The sequence below is a fragment of the Cydia amplana genome, chromosome 10, assembly GCF_948474715.1.
Source record: "Cydia amplana chromosome 10, ilCydAmpl1.1, whole genome shotgun sequence".
In the NCBI taxonomy this organism is placed as follows: Eukaryota; Metazoa; Arthropoda; class Insecta; order Lepidoptera; family Tortricidae; genus Cydia; species Cydia amplana.
The window spans coordinates 10,824,657-10,849,318 of NC_086078.1; the positions used below are offsets into that span (position 1 = coordinate 10,824,657).

The 24,662-nt window shown below is 35.5% G+C and overlaps 2 protein-coding genes across 2 annotated transcripts in view; both read right to left on the bottom strand.

Annotated features, from left to right (window-relative positions):
• LOC134651423 (circadian clock-controlled protein daywake-like) overlaps positions 1-24,662 on the bottom strand; it is a 360,230-nt gene that overhangs the window by 256,804 nt on the left and 78,764 nt on the right. The gene's annotated exons all lie outside the window — the stretch shown is intronic.
• The window catches only part of LOC134651358 (trace amine-associated receptor 8b), a 61,798-nt gene continuing 51,544 nt past the window's right edge, over positions 14,409-24,662 (bottom strand). The window contains exons 4-9 of the mRNA XM_063506438.1: positions 20,248-20,364; positions 18,376-18,515; positions 17,819-17,996; positions 15,838-15,966; positions 15,382-15,507; positions 14,409-15,036 (exon numbers count right to left, since the gene is read on the bottom strand). Of these exons, the coding sequence (XP_063362508.1) occupies positions 14,566-15,036; positions 15,382-15,507; positions 15,838-15,966; positions 17,819-17,996; positions 18,376-18,515; positions 20,248-20,364 (1,161 nt within the window). The 3' untranslated portion in view covers positions 14,409-14,565. The remainder of the gene's footprint in view (positions 15,037-15,381; positions 15,508-15,837; positions 15,967-17,818; positions 17,997-18,375; positions 18,516-20,247; positions 20,365-24,662) is intronic.

The window sequence follows — 24,662 nt, forward strand, 5'->3', positions numbered from 1 at the left end:
TAAGCAAGAGTATAAACATGCCTTTGACGTCGACAGTACATGGATTATTACTAAAGATTATAAACAGGAAGCCGTAATTTTGTATGCAAAGGAGCCTACGAACCGTTTTACTGGTAAGCCTCAAGTAAATACACAATCTATTATGTATTATTCATTAACGATGTGTATTCCCGGATTAGAAACGTTGTGACGATGACGGTACGAAGACTTGGTATGACAATGTGACAATACTGTAGAAGATACTGTAAGTTACTAGAATATTGTAGTTGGGAAATGTTTTCTTTATATACCTGCTCAAAAACAAATACAACATATAGGACTAACGTAGAAAAAAAGAGATACAACAATAGGAGACATTTTATAGGTAAGTACCGAAAAATATATTGGTCGAGGGATCAAAATTCGTCCTGTATACCTACTTAATCCTTTTCTTGGCATCGTAATATTCGTAATACCCGTGATATTTGTAAAGAGGTACATAAGATGTTATAAAATCTAGCAGCTTCACTTTACCTAATACCTTACAAAATAAATTTTAAGCTATTTTAAATAGGTATGTTGAAACTACCATTGAATAATTTTACGGTTTAGACTCACTTGTTAAATTCGATGTTGAAACTACCTTTCTTTAATATTTAAGGCAAAAATTATGCACGGAAGTTTCATTGTAAGGTCGTTTGGTTCTAAAAGGTTGGGTTCTGAAACTAAATATCATAAATCTTATAAAATTTACTTACTACTTTTAAACAAAACTAAAACACTCACAAAATATCACTTAACCCATCGCCTACTATTTACGCTTTCATATAAAATTCACTATTAAATAAAGTAACATTCAGATTAAAAAGTACAATTTACTGCGAGCTCTGAACGAAGATCCCATTCGCCAAGTCCCAAGATCGTGGCTCGGAGCCAAGGCAATAACATTTCAGCCCACATAACAACACTTGGCATCAACGGTTTGACGACCATTCTGGATGACCTAATGTTATGGTACTCTTGCTTTACTAAAATGAGGTTTGTTAGAACAGTTACCTTATTTACTCTACCGCGCACATTAATTCCTAAACGTTCCAACTGAACGTCTAGCGACCTTCAAGAAGAAGGAGTTTTTGCCCAAGAGTGTCAAGTTCCGGCGGATCGTTGGCCGGCTCCTTGATACTGCGGGGTTGCGCATAATGCACATGTATGCTAGTTTTAAGGTATTTATATATGAGCCATTTATTTTATTTTATTTTCATTACCCTAGACATAAACAGTTGTCTGTGGTAATGTGACTACGAAGTCTCGCGCAATAAATTTTAAAATCAAACAGATTTTCCAATAGTACTATTTGCGGTCGTACGCGTGGTGGTGCAGTGGAGTGGTCATACCAATCACTTGCCGAGCGCAAATCAGTCATGAAACTCAATAGCACCGATTCGGCATGCATAGGTGTTATGAGTACCTACCTACTAGACAGTTTCTATAATAAAATCTGATGGCAAAAAAGAATAACTAAAGTAATATAAACTTTGAAATATAAATTTTATCATACATCATACCTATTCATAATTAATTATTTCAAGCCACACTTAATCTTACGGTTTATCAGTTTTATCAGTCATGTAGTCTTGTGTGATTATGATAAGCTTCAGAATTAAGTTTACGATAAACACAATTTTCAAATGTTTTAACAAACAATTCAGTGGATGTTGTTTGTAACTGTTTATAAAACCTTAATGATTTTGATTTTATTTTATGGAGCCGAGAAGCGCACTGAAAACTTATGTTTATTTCTAGTATTACATAATAATATGTGTGGCACTGTTTTTCCTAAAATTGAGAATGTTTTATAGACAGAATTTTCATACAAATGTATTGACAGTGCAATGACATTATCTTAATGTCCTTAAACTTATGTCTCAGTGTGTATCTGTGGTTCTGGGGGTTATTTTATATACTAATCGCTCGAGTAGCCCTCTCTGCATAACAATTTTTTTTGACAGATACGCAAAATTAATGTTGCTGCGTTTATAATCAAAAATTCATCATTATTTGGAAAAATAAGTAAGTATTATTAATGAAATTATTAAGTTTGTTGGGCTGAATTTATGAGAGCCATCAATTCTATTATTATGCTTAAGTATCTGCCTAAAATTAATGCAAATATGATAAGCGTCAGGTGTAAGCGACTAATTGAGAAATGTGAGTATAATTTTGTCTTAATACAATTGTGTTAGAAAATTTGTAAATAAAAGATCCAAATGATAAGCTAAACAAATGACCTCCCATTATTTTAAAATCTTAATATATCTCAGATTTGAGTATGAATAATGTAATTAATATACTTGTAGAAGTGGAAGGTAGACGTGCCTTTAATACATTTCAAATAATAAAATTGGGAAGGAGAAAGAGCGAAAGCAAAACTAGCGGAATAAAATATTTTATATTGACAGCAAGAATAACAACCATGCGTCTCTAGGGACTCAATGCGCCTGCGGGCGGCGAGTGTAATACATGGCATGCAGCGCTGCAGCCAAGGGCCGATCGTTAGACCGTCCATACGGCGCGCAGCGCTTACAGCTGAATTTACAAAATTTGTTAGTTCTAAAATACAATCATCATCATCACCACATACCTAATAATTTTGGTGTCACTTGTTACCAGCTATCAACGCTGGCTTTTTGGGTTCCTTTCTTGTAAAATCGGCCAAGTTTGATTCAGATTCAACAACATTGACATTGGTGACTATAAGGACGACTACGATGACCGGAGCGGTTGTTAGAGTGTGCGCTAAACGCTCGATTCAATTAAAGTCAGATTTTGTTCCACTGAGATAAAAAACCGGACAAGTGCGAGTCGGACTCACCCACCGAGGGTTCCGTACAAATTTAACTTATTTTTTTACATATTTATAGTTTACTTTTGATTTTCTTAACCCTTAAATGCATAGTGATGCATTTATACACACAACATAAACATCAAATGTATATTATTTCAATAGTAAAACTAATAAATTTTCCGAATTATTACATAAATTTACGCAGTATTTTAATTTATAAAAGTTACATTTGTTTATAGACGAAATGTCGGAAAACTTGGAAAAACCTGGAAGTTGATGATTTTTAGTATGTGATTTTGGGCAGATTTTTCGGGGTTTGTAATTATTTTATATTTACAAATTTTATCATAGGAACATCACAAATAGTGTACCTTTCTGTTGGCAGTTAAGATTTTTCCTATACCCCTTACTAATAGCTATATATTTCCAAAAATATGATTTAGACTATGCAACTTTTAACACTGATTTCCCAGTGAAAATCGATGATATATTTTTTTTTACTATTTTTCCTAGAAACGGCAAACAATTATGTGATATATATATTAATTTCGGGCAAAACGAAAAAATCATGTATTTAAGGGTTAAGTGTCAAAATATACGTTTTTTGCGGCATAAAGGGCCATATATTTTTTCTACGTTAACTTAGAAGTTTGATTTTTTTTACAGCATCAAGGGACTGTAAGTATATGGTTTTAAGATAAACTCGATACCTCATTACATTATTAAGTTATTAAGTTTACTAAGATTTTATGACTGATATTGGCTTTGTCCCGGGGGCTGTTTCACTTTGCCCGGCACCCTGGACAAAGCGAAGAAACTATATATTTTTCATGTTTTGTTCATTATTTCAGCTAAATATTGTAAAATATTAAAGGTAGGCAGTTTTATTTTGAAGATTATCAATTAAATTAGTAATTAAGTAAATTTTAACACAGCTATAATCTATTGTAACACCCTCACAGGGTAACATGTACGCTTCCTAACATTAAGTATTAACACCAAGTATTTTAATGCATCAATGTACATGTATGCAATAAATGACAAATAAACAAATAAATAAAGACTGAATATAGACATATTTGTCACTTCCTCCTTGTTAAACTTTTCTGTTATGTCCAGTCAAAGCTTAACGTGCTCACTATGACCGGACGTCCCCTGGCGTTTTACAAACTGAGCAATCAGGATGTGTAGTGTACGTAATCTAAAATATTATCCACGCATCAAAACTTCGCTCTGCTAGTACCTACATTACAGTGACGATAGAAAATTTCCTCCCATTTTGGTCACAGGAAAAGTTACCGACGATGTGTCCTTTCAACAGATCATAAAGTTAGTAATGGCCGATAAAATTAATGTAACTTTTTTAATAACTTTGATTAATAGCCTGATTTCGCCCGCTATTTCACGGAGCAAATTATAAGCGTTTTGTTCTGAAATGCATAATTTTATAAAGAACTATTTTATGAACTTACACAACGATGTCTCAGTATAGTAGTAGGATTGACTGAATCATGTAAAGACACACTTGCTAATTGCTCGTTTATTGTGGACTAAATTTTATAACCTCACGCGTAAACGAATATCGACAGTCGATAAATCGAATATCGTTAGTGTTGTGTGTCGACAGAGTGACATCCCTAGTGCGCAAAATGTTCAAGCTGATAAACAAGACCAAGTGCGGGTAGTTCGAAAAACTCGCGCGGTTAGAAGATACCATGGTATAATAATATACTCCGCCTGGTACTCTCTTCCGAGATTCGCGAATGACCTAACTGTCACTTGCCTACGTCATCATGCTGTTTACAGGTTCTCAAACTTTAAAATGTGGGAGAATTTTAACCAACGGTGAAAATTATTTTAACGGCATTAATTTTAAGTTATTCATGTAGAAACATAGTAAAATAAAACAAATCTTATACTGCACTTTTCAATCCTACTCTTACAGTTCCGAATAGAGCAGCCAACCATTTTCGTAACAAAATATTAATTACCAAGCTTACGACGTGAAAAGTTTGGAAAACACTGCGACTGCTGACACTGAGCGAGTAGGAAATAACAATTAACACGCGTTCGACAAGGATGACGGTCAGGGACAAAATGGCGGATTGTCAAATGTGACAGGGCTATCCTGTGTTGCCAGTAGTGTAAACAGAATTACCCGAATGTCTGAAATTTCTTTAGTGAATCGGAAGATATTGCTAACGAATAAATGGAAGATACTGATGTCAACTTTAGTCAGTCTTCTCCGAGACCACGGGGACAACGCCGTCCTCGAAACGTCGGAGGTAAATCTTAAAACATAGATACGCGATTAAGTCCCGTTGTACAATTTAATATTAATGTGTAAAAATCGTGAAAGTTTAAATCAGTGATAACCTCACCTGTCAAAAAAAGTGTCAGCCATATCGTGTCATTGTTTATGTGTAAGGATATAACGACGTAATGTATTATGTGAGGGATGAGCTCTGCACAGTGGATGTCCGGGACGTGCTTCGCCTAGTTATATGTCGTAATCCTGAGCCCATGGCATCTTCATTGCGTACCGAACATTCGCTACCATAACGTAATCCTTACTGTAAACAACCTTTTCCTCCATTTGTTTGGTCCCTAAAAAGATTAAATTTGGTAAAATATTTTTACATAATTTAACTTACATTCACCAGCTTCTTTTAATTATTTCATAATTTAATTGTTACCAATTTAGAGCTACAAAAACTGCGAAACCCAATTATAATATCAAACTCAAACTCCTGGTAAGTATTTTAGAATAAATGTGGGTCTTTTATTTTATAATGTTTTCTTATAAAGATATCTTTATCCTTTAATATTTCAATGCCAACCAAACACCAATACTATTATGATGTTTTTATATCTCATGTACTTATCTTATTAAGATGTTTATGTAGATACTGTTAACGACTACTAGTAATAATGATTATAAGTTTAAGAACATTGCATGCAGTCCTCTTGTGAGATAATATCAAAATTTTACACCTTTTTTTATAATTTTCGATGGTTCACAGTTCTTTTCAGGTTAGTTCTAACGGCTCGGCCTCGTGGCCGTGGTGAACGTATTGAGCGACTTGCGACGGCGGCAGCGATAACCATAGGTTGGAGCGAAACATAGCGCTCGGACCTTTCGTTCCCACTTATGGTTGTCGCTGCCGCCGTCGCCAGTCGCGTAATGTCGTGGCCGAGCCGTAAGGATCAGAAGGTCACTCTTATGCTGGTTCACAAGACACGAACGCCAGCGAGCGCTAGTAATGGAAAATAACAGCCCATAACCCGCCCGGTCTATGAATGTGACCAAATATTCTGTGGGGTTTTATTTTTCCCTGTTCTTTACTCATTACTGTGAAGTAGAGTTTATTTTCCTGGACTCCTGGTTTACTGACTTGTGCATGCTATGTCTGCTACGTATGCTTAATGCTTATCAGGCCCTACATGTTTTTTTTAAGATTAGGCAAATTATAGATAGCATCTTTAGGTTCAACTTGTTGAACTAAGAGCTTCACGACGTCTCTGTTGTTTTTATTATAAAAGTAAGAAAGTCGTCTGACTGCGCAGCAAGAAGAGAGATGGTCGGACTATCTACTTGCTATAGCAAGCAAACTGCTGGAAGGTCGCCGCTATCAAATGATTTGTGTACGCTCGTTTTGATACCTACATTCAACAATTCGAGTTAGAAGCCTATGGAATGCATAACAATTGGTTTGATTGCGGCTAAGTTACAAGATCTGCGATGTCACGACCAGCGAAAAAAATAACTTATATATATAAGGCGCTACGAAGCTTTACATTCGTTTAACGCACATCACTTATTTCAGGCCTCGCAAAGATCCCGATTCACGCAATACCATTTATCATAATTTCCTATTATAGCGAAATATAGCCGTACCTATAGGTACAAAGAACATAAAAATTGAGGTAAAGTGTGACAAATTATTATGTCCGCAGCACAAAAAGCCAGGAGGGCAATTACGGCAGCGAATTTGTCAAAATTAGGGACTTTTCAAATAGGTAAATGGATTCATTTTTAGACACATCATAATAGGACTCAATTTCATTGTGTCTACCGTAAAAGGCACCAGAATAATGGAATTAAAATGTTTTAATCCAATGGCTTCCTTGTGTCGATGTCTGAGAATAATGCTGATGGGGATGGCACCTGAAGGAATTTGATAAATCTTGCTTTCCTACTTTTACGAAGAAATTATTTATCTTATGATGGTTCTAAATACTAAAAATAGGCGGTATTAATTAGTGAATAAAAGTATTGTACAAAAAAATTTAAAAGCCCAAATCAAATTGAAACTTAAATAAATGTTAGGTAGAGGTACATATTAAAAACACTGCAGTAAAGTTTCCGAATACACTGAGTAAAGTGCTGAGTGTGTTTTGGCAAAAATTAATACAGTTCTGAGCGTTCCAAATTATTACAGCAACTTAAGATAATGAAATTGCTTCCGCGTTTACCGGTCCGAATGGTGAACGCGGTCATAGAGAAATATAGTAAGACAAGAGTGCTCACTCCATACATCAGTTAGACTATTAATTTCAGTGCCTACATCTAGCATCGAGTAGCGGAACTATCAGTACTGCTACTTGACAATAGATGTAACACCGACCGGAAAGTCTTATCTCAACAGCATAAGACTTTCCGGTCGATGCTACATCTATTGTCAAGTAGCAGTACTGATAGTTCCGCTACTCGATGCTAGATGCTAATAGTTTTTTTGGTACTAAAACTGATGTATGGAGTGAGCAATCTATGTATTTTTTTCTCTATGAGGCGGTGCAAGATAGGTAGTGATGATATTACTCTGTTTTATATTATTGACGTAATTACGATTACAAATTATTTACAACAGGAGACGAATCGTTTTTGTGTGGTGACTACGCAAAACGTATCATGGGAAGGCCACACCTGTATAGTCTATTTATTTAGGACCTTAAAAGATTATAAATAAACAAAGCAATATGAGTAGGTCATTCACTCAGAATTTTATCATCAGTGATTCATACGCGACATTATTAGAGTCGGTTCGGAAAGAGAAGTCGTGAAAAGTATTGGGCCCCATACATTTCATTACTCTTCTCTTTCTGCACATACTCTATCTGAGTTTCGCTTCCATACAAGTATAGACTAATTAGCCGCTAGCTCTTACGTGATAATTGATAATGCGCTGTTATTGTTGTCTATATTCCTGCTTCTGAAAACACCCTTAGGCTAATGTGTCAGGTTGCCTTTGTTTAACATAGTGTCCGACCTACCTCTATGAACGTACGTGCCAAATTCCTACACACATTAATGCGTAAGAACTGCCGCTGTCGACCCCTAATCTATTAAACCCCCAGGCCCGGAAACTTGGAAATTGAGAAGCGTAAGTCCTTTATGATCTACCGCAGACATATTCTCAATATTTTACACATAAATATGAACTCTAATTAAAACCACTTAAAGTGCATCTTACACTGACATAGTGAACACATAGGGCAAGTTTGGAAATGGCCAGTTAGATGGGCATTAAAGACGCTAATTTCTTTGAGAACTTCATGTACCTACTTAGGTTGCAAAGCGCAAATTTTGTTTAACATCGTACAAATATTGTATGCATAGGTATGACATATTTAGGGACTAGACGCTTTATGACGTATGCACAAGTTTTAATTAAAAGATAAACAGAATTTTGAGCAAGCGCCAGCGTATATTCAAAATAAATAAATAAATAAATAAATATTATAGGACATTATTACACAAATTGACTAAGCCCCACGGTAAGCTCAAGAAAGCTTGTGTTGTGGGTACTCAGACAACGATATATATAATATACAAATACTTAAATACATAGAAAACAACCATGACTCAGGAACAAATATCTGTGCTCATCACACAAATATAAATGCCCTTACTGGGATTCGAACCCAGGACCGCGGCTTCACAGGCAGGGTCACTACCCACTAGGCCAGACCGGTCGGTCAAAATGACTAATACCAGACTGCAATTTGATGGCTTAAGCCAGAACAAAATGAAATCTCAAGGGACAACAATTTAAGTTTAATTTAAAGTTTCGACGGGGCATTTTGGTTTGTATTTCTTTAACTAATTTTATTGTTTATAACATTAAAAAAAGCGTCCAAGTGCGAGTCGGACTCGCCCATGAAGGGTTCCGTATTTAGGCGCTTTATGACGTATTAAAAAAAACTACTTACTAGATCTCGTTCAAACCAATTTTCGGTGGAAGTTTACATGGTAATGTACATCATATATTTTTTTTAGTTTTATCATTTTCTTATTTTAGAAGTTACAGGGGGGGACACACATTTTACCACTTTGGAAGTGTCTCTCGCGCAAACTATTCAGTTTAAAAAAAATGATATTAGAAACCTCAATATCATTTTTGAGGACCTATTCATATATACCTCACACGTATGGGGTTGATGAAAAAAAAAATTTTGAGTTTCAGTTCTAAGTATGGGGAATCCCCAAAATTTATCGTTTTTTTTTCTATTTTTGTGTGAAAATCTTAATGCGGTTCACAGAATACATCTACTTACCAAGTTTCAACAGTATAGTTCTTATAGTTTCGGAGAAAAGTGGCTGTGACATACGGACGGACAGACAGACAGACAGACATGACGAATCTATAAGGGTTCCGTTTTTTGCCATTTGGCTACGGAACCCTAAAAAAGAAATCATGCTTCAATTAGAATGTGTTGTAAAGTTATGAAAAAATAATAATGCGGTCAGATATTTTAATGCCTCGGGTACTTTCTTTATCTGGTCGCAGAAAATTTACCGTTCGAAGAATGACCCCCAATACCATCAAAATATTTGCAAACAGAGGCGCAAAATAAAGGATTCTGGTAGCCATCAACCGTCTGCTCCCGGTCAGACAAAACGCTTTGTCCCATATTTTCATAAAAGATTTGACCCTTTGGTTCTATGCCAGCTCTCGTCACGTACAGTAATCTAAATGCGGGAAAATATAGCTCTAAATACGAGTATAGCTGGGTAATTGCTTTTTTTACTTCATAAGCTATATACCTATTTATAAAATAAGCAAAATTACATATTAATTACTTAATACCAACGATAAATAGCTAATTGAGGCTTGTAACGCGTTTATGAATAACGCCATTAGATTTTCAAGGTAAATATTTTTATTCTTTCAATCACAATCATAATATTACAATTCCGAAACGTTCCTAATATATCCTCCAGCAACTTTAAAGGTAGTTCGGATTTAGATTACATCAGCATTACTCTACATCAGCATCACTCTGACTACAGAGTCAAGCGACATGCCGTTGCTGCCGATTGCAGCGCTGGTGTAGTCTGAATTCGAACGGTACCTTAACGCTGTAGCTGTAACAATGCCACTGTAGTCGCAATCAAAGTGTATCCTTAATTTGAACTCAAGGGAAAATTCAAGTGCATGGGTACTAAAATTATATTTCCGAGCTATGATGTCAGTTATCAATTTACTCACGCCTTTTACAAGATATACCTACATATACAACACTAGGTATTAAGAATTATTTATAGGGACTAGGGAGTCGAAGTTCTTATGAACGATTGCCTTGATCTTTTCTTCTGGCACGGCAGCCTTTATGGCCATCTTGTGTATTGTCTTGCCAATGAGTGCGTAGGTGTAATATCGACGCCGTCTTCTGAATGACACTTGAGCGTTTAATGGCCCATTCTGAGCCAGAACTTGCCATTATATTCGCCTTCAAACCACAATGAAATACTTATATCCGTTTGACCTTTTCTTTGAAATTCATACGACTTTGTTTACAATGTAAACTGGTAGGGATATTATTTTTTTATGAAAGTTAGTAAGTACCTACAAAGAGGTGAGGATTAAGACTGCATCAGCATTACTGCTGCGGTATTACAAGTCGGCATTGCTGCTGACTGCATTGCTGGCCGAAAAGTCAAAATTCCGGGCAGCAAATTCGATTTTGAAGCGGCAGTTAAGTAATGCAGTCAATACTGCAGCAGTAGGTAATGCTGGTTCAAATGGACTCCAAATTATTACTTTAAAGTTAATTGATCATTTGATTTTACGTGCAGTTAGTTATTTTAAAACATTTATGAAATGAATTATGATAAAAGTTCAAAAAAAGCAATTATACTTAATACAGTCAGTTCATTTTCTTTAAAGCTGGTAAGAACCTTTTAATGTTATTAAAATTAGGACGGAAAAGTAATATTTTCCGGAATGTATAAATAATGGGCGCATTAGCGGGTGTGCTATTTTTTATTTAGAATCCACACGACATAAGTCTTTTAAGATTGCAAAGAAAATCGGACCAATAAATGGTAAGATACTACTTATTAAGGCGTGAAGACAAGCCAGGAGGAGCGAAGCGGGAATCACATAAAGCCGTGATTTCATCTAGCCAGTATTTTATCCTTCGATTTCCCAGTTACTCTTCGCTATCGCTTATCGGATTTAATCGATTTACTGTTAGTGTTTACGTTAAAGAGGGAACGGCGTTGAACGGAAAACTCTTAACACCAGGTTCAGCAATTGCTAGTGCAGGCACTGCAACTTTAATAAGTGTTACCTTAAAATGGGGTGAGCAGGGTCAAAACTGCAATTCAAACCTCGATAACATTTTATTTTTACATATTAAAACTGAATGGTGTATAAAATAAATATTCCGGACGTTTGTATTTTAGTTTTTATTTTATTTTGGGTAGTTCCATTTCATAACTTTGACGATAAAGAGGAAAACCCACCTCAGCCCGTATAGTAGTGCCTCGTATTTGGGGTGAGAGGGGTTTTCATACAAAGGTGATTTTGGAAGATTGTTGGATCGATTTTTTTTTATTATGCGTATTACTATAGCTCCATTTTAAATTGGAATACATTATTTTTGTAGCAGTAGCCTTAAAATCCCTTCTCACCCCCTCTCAAACCGTTGATTTACGGTACTCGAGACTTTTTTCTACCATTTTAAAGCAAGCGCCAAGGTATTGTCGATTATGAATAGTGCACAGATGCAAGTAGAAATATTTTTATCGACAAAGAACTGTGTAGTATTTTAGTCTTTATTTTTGCTTTTCTGCTGAACTAATTATCAAACCAACACGATTAAAAGTTTAGAGAAGAGACTTTCGTGTATCTATAGAATGTTCTTCTTTTTGGAAGTCTGTTAAAACCGTACCCTCTGTGTCTGGACCATAAAATATTACTCTGACATCAAATTACAGCGAGGGAGAGAGAAACGACTTATTAAATTGTAAAACGGCGGTCTTCATCGCGTATTTAAGTTTTAAGGTTTAACTCCGACAGTTTAATAATGTGTAAAAATCATGAAAATTTTAATCAGTGTTTAACAATTTATTCATCGAAATTGGATTAGTAATGTCAACACCAATATTTATACCTAGCCACGCAGTCCTCACACCTCAACACACCTACATAGCTAAAATCAAAACCTAGACAGCGAAAATCATAACTAAACAGCAGTGTTAAAATTAATTTGATATTAATTTTCTTAAAACAGTGTAGCGTTTTAAGAAAAATAAACTAGGAATTTAGCAAAGTAACGCATGATGCTAAACGTTGCCATAGAGAAATAAGTAAACTTACGAGTAGGTACTTACTCACTCCATACTTAGATAAAACAATATTTATAATAAGTTTCAACGGAGCTCAAAATTTCTCTATGACGTTACTCAAGTAACTGATTGATTTAAATATTTGAAAAATTCATTAGTCAGTTTGGTTCTCAGTAGTTGATGATTTAAAATGATCATAATCAGATAACCTAATCCTCTCTTTAAGTAGTATTTAACTTACCAGAATGTAATTTCACCAACTATCGGCCCCATAATTTTTGTTACGTTTATCTTAGATTGAAAACTCAACTAAGGTTATAAAGATACTGATGAAGCCGCCTCGGGATAAGTCCGGGTAGCAGAATACCCAACATCAAACCATTTACGGTCGCGCACTGCGCTCGAAGCTGTAAAATCTCTGGACTCATCCATAAAAAACACATAAACTGATATGTCATAGATATCCTAGTTTGCACTGCAATTTTATGTTTTAGCGGAGTTAGCGTTAATACCATGTTTTATTTAAATGGCTGGCGAAGAAACATTTTTAAATGACGTAAGCAATGTAAGCGATGTCACTCTCAATTTCCTTGATGAAATTAGTGACATATTCCATTCCCCGCTGATGTAACTCTTTACCAGTAACACTGTTGTAGCAGTGACGCAGCTGCAGTCGCCATCCAAAGATAAGCCCGCTCTAAAAATGCAATGCATCCAGAGTTTTGTATATTACCAATAGATTGTTTGATGTTTATCATCCATAACTAAGGTATAAACACACACATAAATGCCCTTACCGGGTTTCGAACCCGGGACCTCTTGCTTCGGGTCACTACCGACTAGGCCAGTTTTCCCCACCATCCTAATTTTTTTTTTTTTGTACACCGATAAAGAAAATAACATTAAGTTTTAATTTTGTGAAAGTTACTGGAATGTTGTTTGGCATTCTGTGCGAAAAGACTGTAAGCCGCTTTTTTCGTTCCCTTATTCTTTGCCTCGCATTGTGTTGATGTCCACTTCGCTATTAATTAGTTTGTGCGTCGTTTGGTTTGACGCTTCGTATTTAATTAAAGGAATTTCAATAATAAAATACAGTCCCTTTAATACAAATGGTTTATTTCTCTCCGTTGCCAGTTTAACATTTAGGTAGACATAAATAATTTATTCACGATTATTCATATATAGAAGAAAAGTATAATTGTGCGATTCTGAATATAGAAATTACGTTCAAACAGTCTTATTGTATATGTACAAGCTTAGTGGAGAAAGATAAATTAATATAGTTTCAATAGTCTTAAACAATATTTTAAAACATTTCCTACTTATAGTTATTACGTTTTGACTAACTAACAAAGTTAACGACTAGTATATCTGACATCACAATCCGTTTTTAAGTAAAGTTAGAATAAATTTATATTATAAAGGAACATAATCATTTTCTATTATGAAACAACTATTACAAAAAGTAAAAAATACAAAATGTCCTTCTATACATGAAATCTTATACAATACTGATACTTCAATTATATGTACAACGATCTGAATACAACAAATTCAGCAATTTAAGTACACCAATCAGACCTGAATCTAATGGTCCACAAATTTAAAACTACAACAATTCTATCTATTCGAGCTACTACGTATATCTTTTTATCAACAGATTGCGCTTGGACTTAGGTCTCTCAACAGTCGCCTGCAAGTGAACTACATTCACCGCCCTGTCGAAAGTCACCCGCGGAAGTCATCGCGTTAACGTCACTTCAGTGTCACTAGAGCTTCTCGAGCTCTCTTTTATAACATCGAGCTCTCTATTTGAGAGAGATGAAGTGCGCGAAAACTTATTTGTAACACTGTAATCACTCTTTTCATCAGACATTTCACGAGAACTGTTGTAATCCCTATTCTCATCGGAATCGTTGTCAACTATATCGTTTACTTCTACTTCCAACATGTGCTCGTCTTCTTTTACACCGAATGTATTAAAGCTTCTATCGTGACTAACACTTCGTATCCTATCCAAATTATGCTCCAAAGTCTGCATATCGTCATCAACGTCAGGAGAGTCATCAAACTTCCACTTGATATTTGAGTTAAAGTGATCTATCCCTGGGTATACTCCTATACTGTTGCTCCTGTGCCCGAAGACCGGGCATTGTCGGAACTCTCACAATTCTGGGTGTCTGCCATTGCAAGTCTTGTTGAAATTTCCTTCATCTAAGCTTAAATTTGACCGCGACCTGCCACATTCCAGTTCTGGTGCTGGTCTAAAGAGGCAGATGTCTGAATTCTTAAGTCTACATTGTCTTGAGCATGATTCGATTTGAAAAGCTGATCTATCAAACTGTCTGTAGTCTGTAGGCCCACAAACATCAAAATATCTTGGGTCATGTTTACACATACTACTTGAGCATCCTTTAAAGGATCCGGTGCACCGCAGAGGATCTCTATGGCATGCTTTTTGAATGGCATGCAGAGATGTAGATGATACCGTGCGTTCTAGTATCTCGCCCCAATATTTTTCGCCTATTCCTTCGAACTCTCCCTTCGAATGTCGTCCATCGGATGTGATCGGGGAGCCGCAACAGCCCGTTGGTTTATCATAGTTGCCGAAAGATTTTGATCTTCGGCAGCAAATCTGTGGTAAGATAAAGTGAGTTTACCAATTGTATCAAGCACCAAATAGTCTAAGAAGATGGTTTTTAATCTTTCTGTTTACGGAACTACATATATAGAAAATATGATAACTTTTATTAAGTCTTTACCTACATAATTATGTAAGTATTTTATTAACAATTAGTCTTAACTTCTTAAGGGATGTTTAATACATAGTACTTAGTTTATTAAATTTAAAAGGTAGGTACATGCATGATCCTGCAGTTATATCGCTACCCTTCATTACAATTCGCCTATCACCTTTATTACAATTTGTGGACGTTATTATGCGAGGGTGGATAATGCTATCAAATATACTAGAACTTACATAATACTGGAGTAACTCGTTGCTGATTCTTCTGAAGTGACTATTCAAAAGCCAGTACAAAAAGGGATTCCAAAAGCTGTTGCTAAGAGCCAGCCAAGTCACAATGAAATCTAGCGTCGGTGGAACCTGCGTTGAGAAAAATGCATAAGTAAATTAATATTTACTAAAAAAGTTACATTGTTTTTTTTAAATAATATTACTGAAACGCATGATTTGGTTTTGCGATATCTTCTTACATTACAGTACTAGAAACTTGAATATCGAAAATTAATTTTAAAATTTCATGATTGGCATAAACGTGTTGGCTTGATAAATGCTTCACTCTTTACGAGGTACACAAATTTATGATTAGATTACTCAAAGGCTGACATGGGAAAGGAAATTTGTGACAGACTAAATTGGGTTATATCTCCTGAGACATGTCCTAGCAACTAGTAAAATAGGTACAGCTCATACCTTGCAACCAGTACAAGCTGCTACGACCTCTTGTATAGTTGCGGGGGTGACCATTACAATGAATCCTAAAGACATTGCGGCCATGGTTCGAGATGTGCTGACACTGTGAGGTCTGGCTGGTGCTTGGATCTGCAATAAAGAAGCAATTAATATGTAAAATAGAGCTGTAGTTTGCATATATTTTGCAAGACTACAAAGCTCACCTATCTTAAGTGGCAAATTTATAGCCACACTGTGAGAGAAAGCGGTCACTATCACTTATCCTACCTGATGTAAGCCAATTCGAACTTACATCGTAATTGTTTGTACGTGTATTGGCGACAGACAGACGTGCGGGCGAATGATAACAAAATTACGTCATTTTGACGTCTAAAATGTAAGTTTGAAGTGGCCGCAACGATTTTGATAGCACACGCTGTGCAAGTGTTATTTATACGTCATAAGTACTATGACGTATAAATAACACTTAGAATTTTGACGTTTAAAATAACACTTGCACTGCGTGTGCTATCAAAATCGTAATCGCAAATAAGTTTACCGTATTTTGTAAAAAAAATCTTGTCCATTGACGTTAATAGTCAGTAATAATGTAAAATTACAGTTAAAGATGTTTGAAGTTACCCCTTTAGCCAAATAACCCTTTAAGATTTTGTACGGGGAGAATAATAAAATTATCACCGTTTCTAAATCGTTTTGATGTTGGTGTATATAAAGTTTAAGAGTACTGTAAAATACAAACCCTTTAAAATGCACTACGAAAATACAAGTCAAATTTTGTGTCATTCGTCCTAAATTAAGTAACATTGGCAACGAAATTTGACACTCCAAAGAAAAGCAAAAAGGCAGGAAAAATTTATTCAGTTTATTGATGCAATTTGGCTTATGAAAAAATATGTATTACTGCCCAAGAATTGGTTGCTCTTTTTCGCTGCAAAACTTACAAAGACATTGCTTCTAAAATGTTATTGTTACATCGTATTTCCTTATCGTGCTAACATACATTATTTAACCCACACGTTTTTACAAGTTATATGGCATACGCGGCCTATTGCATTTTCACTAGTAAGTACATAATGCCACATTTTCCGCGTGTAAGTACTCGTTTGAGGTGATTTTAAACATTGGTTGTTTTTATTAAAAATAAGTTTTTGGCAAAAAATTCATTTTTGGTACAAGCTTTTATCGCTGACTGTATTTTTCTTACGACAGACAACTAATGCTCATCGAGACAATTCTAACAACCCCTAACACAATTAGGTTGCGTTGTTTCATCACAGAGTTCCTATGGCCACCTCCTGTCTCCATCATCAGATCAGCTCGATGGTACCATAATATTGCATTGTCACCCGACTTATATGTGTATGCAAAATTTCAGCTCAATCGGAAACCGGGAAGTGGATCAAATAGTTACATACAGGTCGACCTAATAAAAGCTTGTTAAAAAAGCTTCCGGTCATGTGTCTTCTACTAGCTGACCCAAACACAAAGTTCACCCACAAGTCCGTTTTCAATTCTCAGTATTCATCATCTAGTCTTCTTACATTTACCATGACGACGACGAGGACCACGAGCAAAGTCAGGAGGAGTTGATTTTATATATATGCCTTTTATGGTGATTGATGGGTTGGCAAAGGGACTAACGTGACGCTTTGCGACTGTGATTGTCAACTTATCTACGCCCCTTTGAAACGGAGCGCCACAAATGACTCTAGGTACCGTTCGGATTCAGAAAGCTCAAAGCACGTTACTGCAGTATTACTAGTATTAGACTGAGCGTGCCAGATACGCGCCGTGCCGTGGCAGTCAGAATAATATTTTTCTATAAATCGTGTCTGTCGGCGTCTGCGCGGCCGAATAATAATAGAATAAATACGTCAATAGACACTTTATAGAAGAGTATTATTTTGTCAGCCGCAGCACGTGTCTGGCACGCTCAATATCTGTAGATATAAACAAACCTTTAAACCTTAAAATATCTTACCACTGTGACCGCATCATGACTGTCCAGAGCGGTCTTGGTGCATGGCGGCGGGATCCCGTTGGGCCTCACCGGGTCCGGCACACACTTGCTGCGGTTCTTACTCACGTGGAACCCGGACCCATAGCAGTACATCAGCGCCATGGTCGTCGGGAAATAGTAGGCGCAGCACGACAGGATTCTACAAGCAATGCATTAGTAATTTATTATAAGTGTAGGTACATAAATACAAAAGTTTAGGGCGAGATGAGTTATTTATTGAGTGGTCGCAGAAAATAACTAGTAGGCAAAAGACTCCCGCATTTTTAGCGCAGTCAGATTCGGCTTTTTGTCGCCCGACAAAGGTTAGGTTTTTGTGAAGCGCATGATATTTATGCTTTCGGAGATTTAATACATGAACTGCTTTAGATAGAAGTATAATAACTAGACTTATCGCAATAAGTGTCTTAATAAAATTAAAAATGCTCCTTCGAGTTCATAAAAATCTATCCGTAATCAGACCGTTCAGGAAACTAAATAAAATTTTCAAAAAAGAGTAAAAAGTGAAATCGATAATGTACCTGAACGCTACTCTACTGTGAAAAACATCACAGGCCATGAGCCCCGTGGTGTTGAAATAGTACCCGGAGCGAGGTAGCACCATACTAGCGAAGAGTGATACGGACAGGATCCACGTAATGCTTATAACTAACACGCAACCCTGAAAAAATTAAAAATCTAAATAATTTTTTAGGTTCCATACAGATGTCGCTGCAAACCTTCAGATATACCTATAGTCACTACCAAGCAAAGTGAATTTTAACTCGTAAAACTTGTTTTTTATTTTAAACTGGTGGATAGAAGCATCAGCCCAGTCGTTACCTACTTAATGACGGCGAGTAAACGTGACGTTGGGACAACAACTGCAGCTGCTCTACTGTTGCGACCTTGACTGTTGCTGCGGCGCTGTCACTGTCAAGTTCCTTGTTAAAATAAATGAGTGATGGATTGAAAGATCAAATTGCGGTAATGATGAGGCTCGTCTATCACTCGTTTTATCAAGAAAATTTAGATAAAGTGGCTACATCAACGCCGCCGCAGTAATATCGCGACAGTAATGCAGCTACAGTGGACATCCGAATGTCACCATAATACAGTTGCAGTAGCCATCCGAACGTCACATTAATGCTGAAATGTCATACGCAAAAATGCGACCACAGCCTTGAGAAACTGTTGGTCAAAATGTATATACCTGTTGTAGGTTAGGAAAATAGCTCGTATAAGGAATAGTCCTAAAACTCGTAGCAGGAACTTGCAGCCCTTTCGAATAGAAGCAGAACCACATACGCTCTTACAGAATCGCAAAATTTGTATACTGATGCAACCTCGCTAAATTTTAAAGATAGCTGCCTGCTTCTTGTTCTTTGTTGTTTATGTCATTACAAACATACAAGCGTACATTACAAGCGGTCGACTCAAATAAATTACGACTGTCTTTTGAAAGTTTTCAAATGTCGGTAAATTTTTCCGTAGATACGTTCCAAAGTCCGCAAGTTATGAATGTGTTTAGACGGACACAAAGTGGTCTTACAAAGAAAACTTTACAAACCTAAGCCAGCTTGAACTCACAATGCAAAGAGCCTGCAAACTTTGTGGTGGAAATACGTACTAAAATAAGAAAGGTGTTTGGACGCCAAAGCCTTGTTTGAGACGGGCGATTTACACAGAAAATGTGTTCTTGGTTTTTATATTTTTGAACAACTTAATGCTATTTACGTAACAAACGCGGCGTTGTCCAAAATAATGAGCAAGTTTCAGTATTTTCTTTTTAAGCCCAGAGTTTTAAAAGAATATCGTGACATAGCTTAACGAGGCTTAAACCGGACCTAACTGAAATATTTGGAGCAATTGAAAATGGGTAACTTTTGTTGTTCAATATTCACAATGACAATTTTAAGAGCTTATTTTAATAAACATTGTGTTTGAAAGATTGAGGTAAATATCGTTTTTTTTTTCAAGCAGGCATATTACAATGCACATCAAATAAAGCTACACTGGCTCTAACCCTACACCTCTGTCCGAGAAGTTTTAAATCCCTCCCTCTCTTGGATGAGGGTATCCCAATAGGTATGGGACCGGCAAAAAACTCGGCGGGACACATCTTCTCAAAACATTACATCTTACAAATTAACATGCATTCGTTTAAAAAAAAGGTGACATAAGAAGTCTTAAAGATTAATGTAAAAGTAGGCAAAAAAGTAGGCAAAAAAGTAGGCAATAATTGGGTACAAATGTATCACCTCTACACTACTTATAGGTTTTCTAAGAAACTACAACTGTCCCTTGGTTGTAATTGCCCTGACTTTGCTTATACTTATCAACTCTCGCAAAGGAAGTGTAATATTTCGCTACTGTCATATTTTTTCACCAAAATGAAATAGGAATCAACTCACCTTTTTACTGGAATGTTTTTGGTAGGTATTTGGGTGAAGCAGAAAGAGATATCTGTCGATAGCCATACAGACTAATATGATAGCACTCTGCTGGCTTACTGCTCCTCTCAATAAGGCCTGTGAACATTCAAATACATAATTTTATGTCATTTTATGTACCTAGTAATTAAACCAGCACGCGTATAATTCGCGCGTTAATGAACATGATATACTAACTTAGTGTTCGTTTCTTAAAAATTCGCGGCGTCAATAAAATATGTACTTTGCTGTACAGTCAGCATATAATAGTCTCGGATGAAACAACGCACCAAAAAATCTACCACCCTGGAATACTTTTGCCCAAATAAAGGTGTAAATATATCTACAGTTCGCGTTCAAAATTAACTGTTAAAATCTAAATATTCTATACATAATAGAACATGTATCTTTTTGTTAAGCTATTAGAGAATGGCAGATACTTTTGACGCGTAGTTTGATCCGCTACAGTTGATACTGACTGTACCTACGAAATACGGTAAGCGCCAGCGTTATTCCAGAATATTAAAATGCTGGCCATTCTACTAAGAATATGATAATTAATGTCAGTCAGTTTTTAAATAAAGTTACAATAAAATTAATTTGTCATTAAGTTGCGCTGGTTGCTCTTTATCCTAAATTTGTAAAATTTAAATTAAATTTTGAAAAGTGTAAAACTCTGAGGCATCCAAAAGACCGAAGAGCGGCGGGAGCGGTAAGTTGTAAGTTATTATTTATTACTTGATTTTGTTAAGCCATTCTTACAAATCACCTAGGGTGTAGTACCTTTACGTTCACTTCTGTTTAAGGATTTTTCCAATAACTTTTGTAAACATATTCCACACAGGGAGTACACATAAATATTCTGACACACTTTGCTGTCACCTTTGAGGCTGTCACCGATAGAGTGTGCGAGCTTGTTACCTGTACTTTCCGTTTGCCTGTCTTTCTTATACCCATGCTTATTAGAAATATATCCGGACAGTGATTAAAGGTTATAAGACTTATAAGATAAATCGTCATACAAAAAAATATATAAAACATATTTTTACGGCGAAACCTGTCAAAATCGAAACTTCGGTCGGATCCTAAACTGTCGTAAGCAAGTAATGACATCATTAGAATAGCATGTAAAGTCCCGAAAGTATAATAAAACGGAATCGCTCGTCAGTGGGTCGACAGGAAGGCATAAGTTGGTCGCTGGAGTTTGAGCGAGTTTGTGCTCGGTCACCGTGTACCATTACACGACAGCGCAAGGCCAGTGATGTGACCGTTCCTGAGAATATTTAAAAGACACTGCGCCTACTTAATCTTTCTGATTTAACCCATTGGTTGACTGGTAGAGAATGCCTTAAAGCATTAAGTCCGCCATTTGTACCTTCATGTATTGTGCAATAAAGATTAAATAAATACTTAAATAAATATTTGAGTCGCTTAACTTCAAACTCGGGTGAATCCATCTGTCAGATGCGATTTTGGTATGATAAAAGGTAATAGGGTAGATATTTGCTGAGAGGCTCGAATGTATTTACCAGAGTTTGAACTTAAGCGACACATTACTCAAATGAGAATATTCTCGTTTTTGTAGGTTTCCTCGTACATAACAGGTAAAATGCCAGTATATTTCAAACTAAAACTGTATACTTATGTACGTATATATACATTTATATCATTTTCATAAAGGGAAGTAATGCAAGTACCTACCCAACTAGCAAAAAAGTCTCAGATTGCGCACTTTATAAGAGTAGTGAGCTTATAGCGCTCTTATTTTTGTTTTGAACATATCATCGCTCTTATATTAGTCTTAGACAAGCTAATACGCACTTTAGTAAGTTTAGTCTTATTACCTAGTCTTATATATGTATATAAGAGCATTTTATAATACCATTATAAGCCTGTCGCTCTTACAATAACATTTACTAAGTCTCATTGAACTTGAGAGTACCTGGTTTTATATCCACATTCTCTAAGTTCATTTGATCTTATATTAGACTTTCTAAATGCTATTATAAGAATGTAAGACTAATATCAACATGGCATAATACTATTATGAGCCTCTCGCTCTTACAATAACATTTACTAAGTCTCAGTGAACTTGAGAGTACCTGGTCTTATATCCACATTCTCTAAGTTCATTTGATCTTATATTAGACTTTCTAAATGCTATTATAAGAATGTAAGACTAATATCAACATGGCATAATACTATTATGAGCCTCTCGATTTTACAATAACATTTACTAAGTCTCATTGAACTTAAGAGTAGGTCTGGTCTTATATCCACATTCTCAAAGTTCATTTGATCTTATATTAGACTTTCTAAATGCTATTATAAGAATGTAACACTAATATCAACATGGCATAATACTATTATGAGCCTCTCGCTCTTACAATAACATTTACTAAGTCTCATTGAACTTGAGAGTACCTGGTCTTATATCCACATTCTCTAAGCTAGTTCATTTGATCTTATATTAGACTTTCTAAATGATATTATAATAATGTAAGAGTAATATCAGCATGGCATAATACTATTATGAGCCTCTCGCTCTTATAATAACATTTACTAAGTCTCATTGAACTTGAGAGTACCTGGTCTTATATCCAAATTCTCTAAGTTCATTTGATCTTATATTAGACTTTCTAAATTATAAGAATGTAAGACTAATATCAGCATGGCATAATACTATTATTGGCCTCTTGCTCTTATAATAACATTTACGAAGTCTCATTGAACTTGAGAGTACCTGGTCTTATATTCCCATTCTCTAAGTTCATTTGATCTTATATTAGACTTTCTAAATGCTATTGTAAGAATGTAATACTAATATCAACATGGCATAATACTATTTTAAGCCTCTTGCTCTTACAACAACATTTACGAAGTCTCATTGAACTCGAGAGTACCTGGTCTTATATCCCCATTCTCTAAGTTCATTTAATTTTATATTAGATTTCTAAATGCTATTGTAAGAATGTAAGACTAATATCGGCATAGCATAAGAACACTGTAAGTACGTACTTTTCTGATCTTATTCAAAGCTATAATAAGATCAACAGCAGCACTTTAGTAAGATATTGGAGTGATATAGGATCAAGACACTTATATCATAAAAGTGAAGATTAATATAAGATGGTTTGATCTTAAATCGTTTTTGGGAACACTATTGTAAGTATAAGTAAAGCAAGGAACCCTAATTTATTCAACATGGCCATATCATTTGTATTCAGAATGCTTATAAGACTCTAATAGTGCGCTTGAAAAATACAGCTACAGCAATGGCTGACTATCAATACAAAATAAAGAAATAAAATAATTATAAAAATATTCAAATACCATATTTGATTAGGCGCATGAAGTTTGAAGTGTAAAACAGGGTCTACTTTACAGTAAATAATATTTTCCCATGTGAATTCTTACCATAACATTAAACACACAATGATAAACAGCACGTTATTATAGTTAACATAATTCATAAACACTTACACTAATATATTTTTGTCACGTTGCAGTTAATTTCACCCGTATATTTTATACATCACAAATAGAATGTTTCAAATCTCTGTGTGAGACTGTGTGACTTTACAAACAAATCAATATAAGCCTATGTAGACTTACAAGATACTTACGTTCGACCAACTTAAGCCTATGTAGGCTTACAAGATACTTACGTTCGACCAATATAAGCCTACATATGTAGGCTTACAAGATACTTACGTTCGACCAATATAAGCCTATGTAGTTGTAGGCTTACAAGATACTTACGTAAAAGCGATATTAGCCTAAGGCAGCTTAATTTAGTTTTGAAAAAGATTACTGTGAGTGCAAACAGCATTCAATTAGACTGATATTAGAACGATATTAAAATAAATACTCTTATAAGTTGTGCCCAAATCCGGGCTTAGACGATGATATAAAATCAATATAAGAGCGAAAAATTGTAGTCTAGAGACTGTTGTTAGAGCGCTTTTTGCTAGTTGGGCTATGACGCAATTTTTTATTTATTTAAACAATGACCATGGAACTCATACAAACTAATACAATAAAAAATACAAACTTCGAATAACTTAATAAGTATTTAGTCAAAGTCGCATTAATAAAAAATTTAATAATATAAAAGTAGTAGCCAAAAATAAGTTTATTCTTCGTATTTTAACTTTCTCTTCTCTTACTTACTCATATAGATACGTGTAATTACGGTTTGCACGACAGATCCGAAATGTATGGGAAGATCCGCGGATCCGGATCCAGATCTGGATAATTTCATACATTTCGGATCCGGATTGCAAACCCTACGTGTAATCATCCTATGTCCTCCGAGTTAGATTTAGTTTTTAGAGTTTGCGAGTGCGATGAAGATTGAAGGGTTATTGTATTGTACGCGAATATTCCTACTGTAC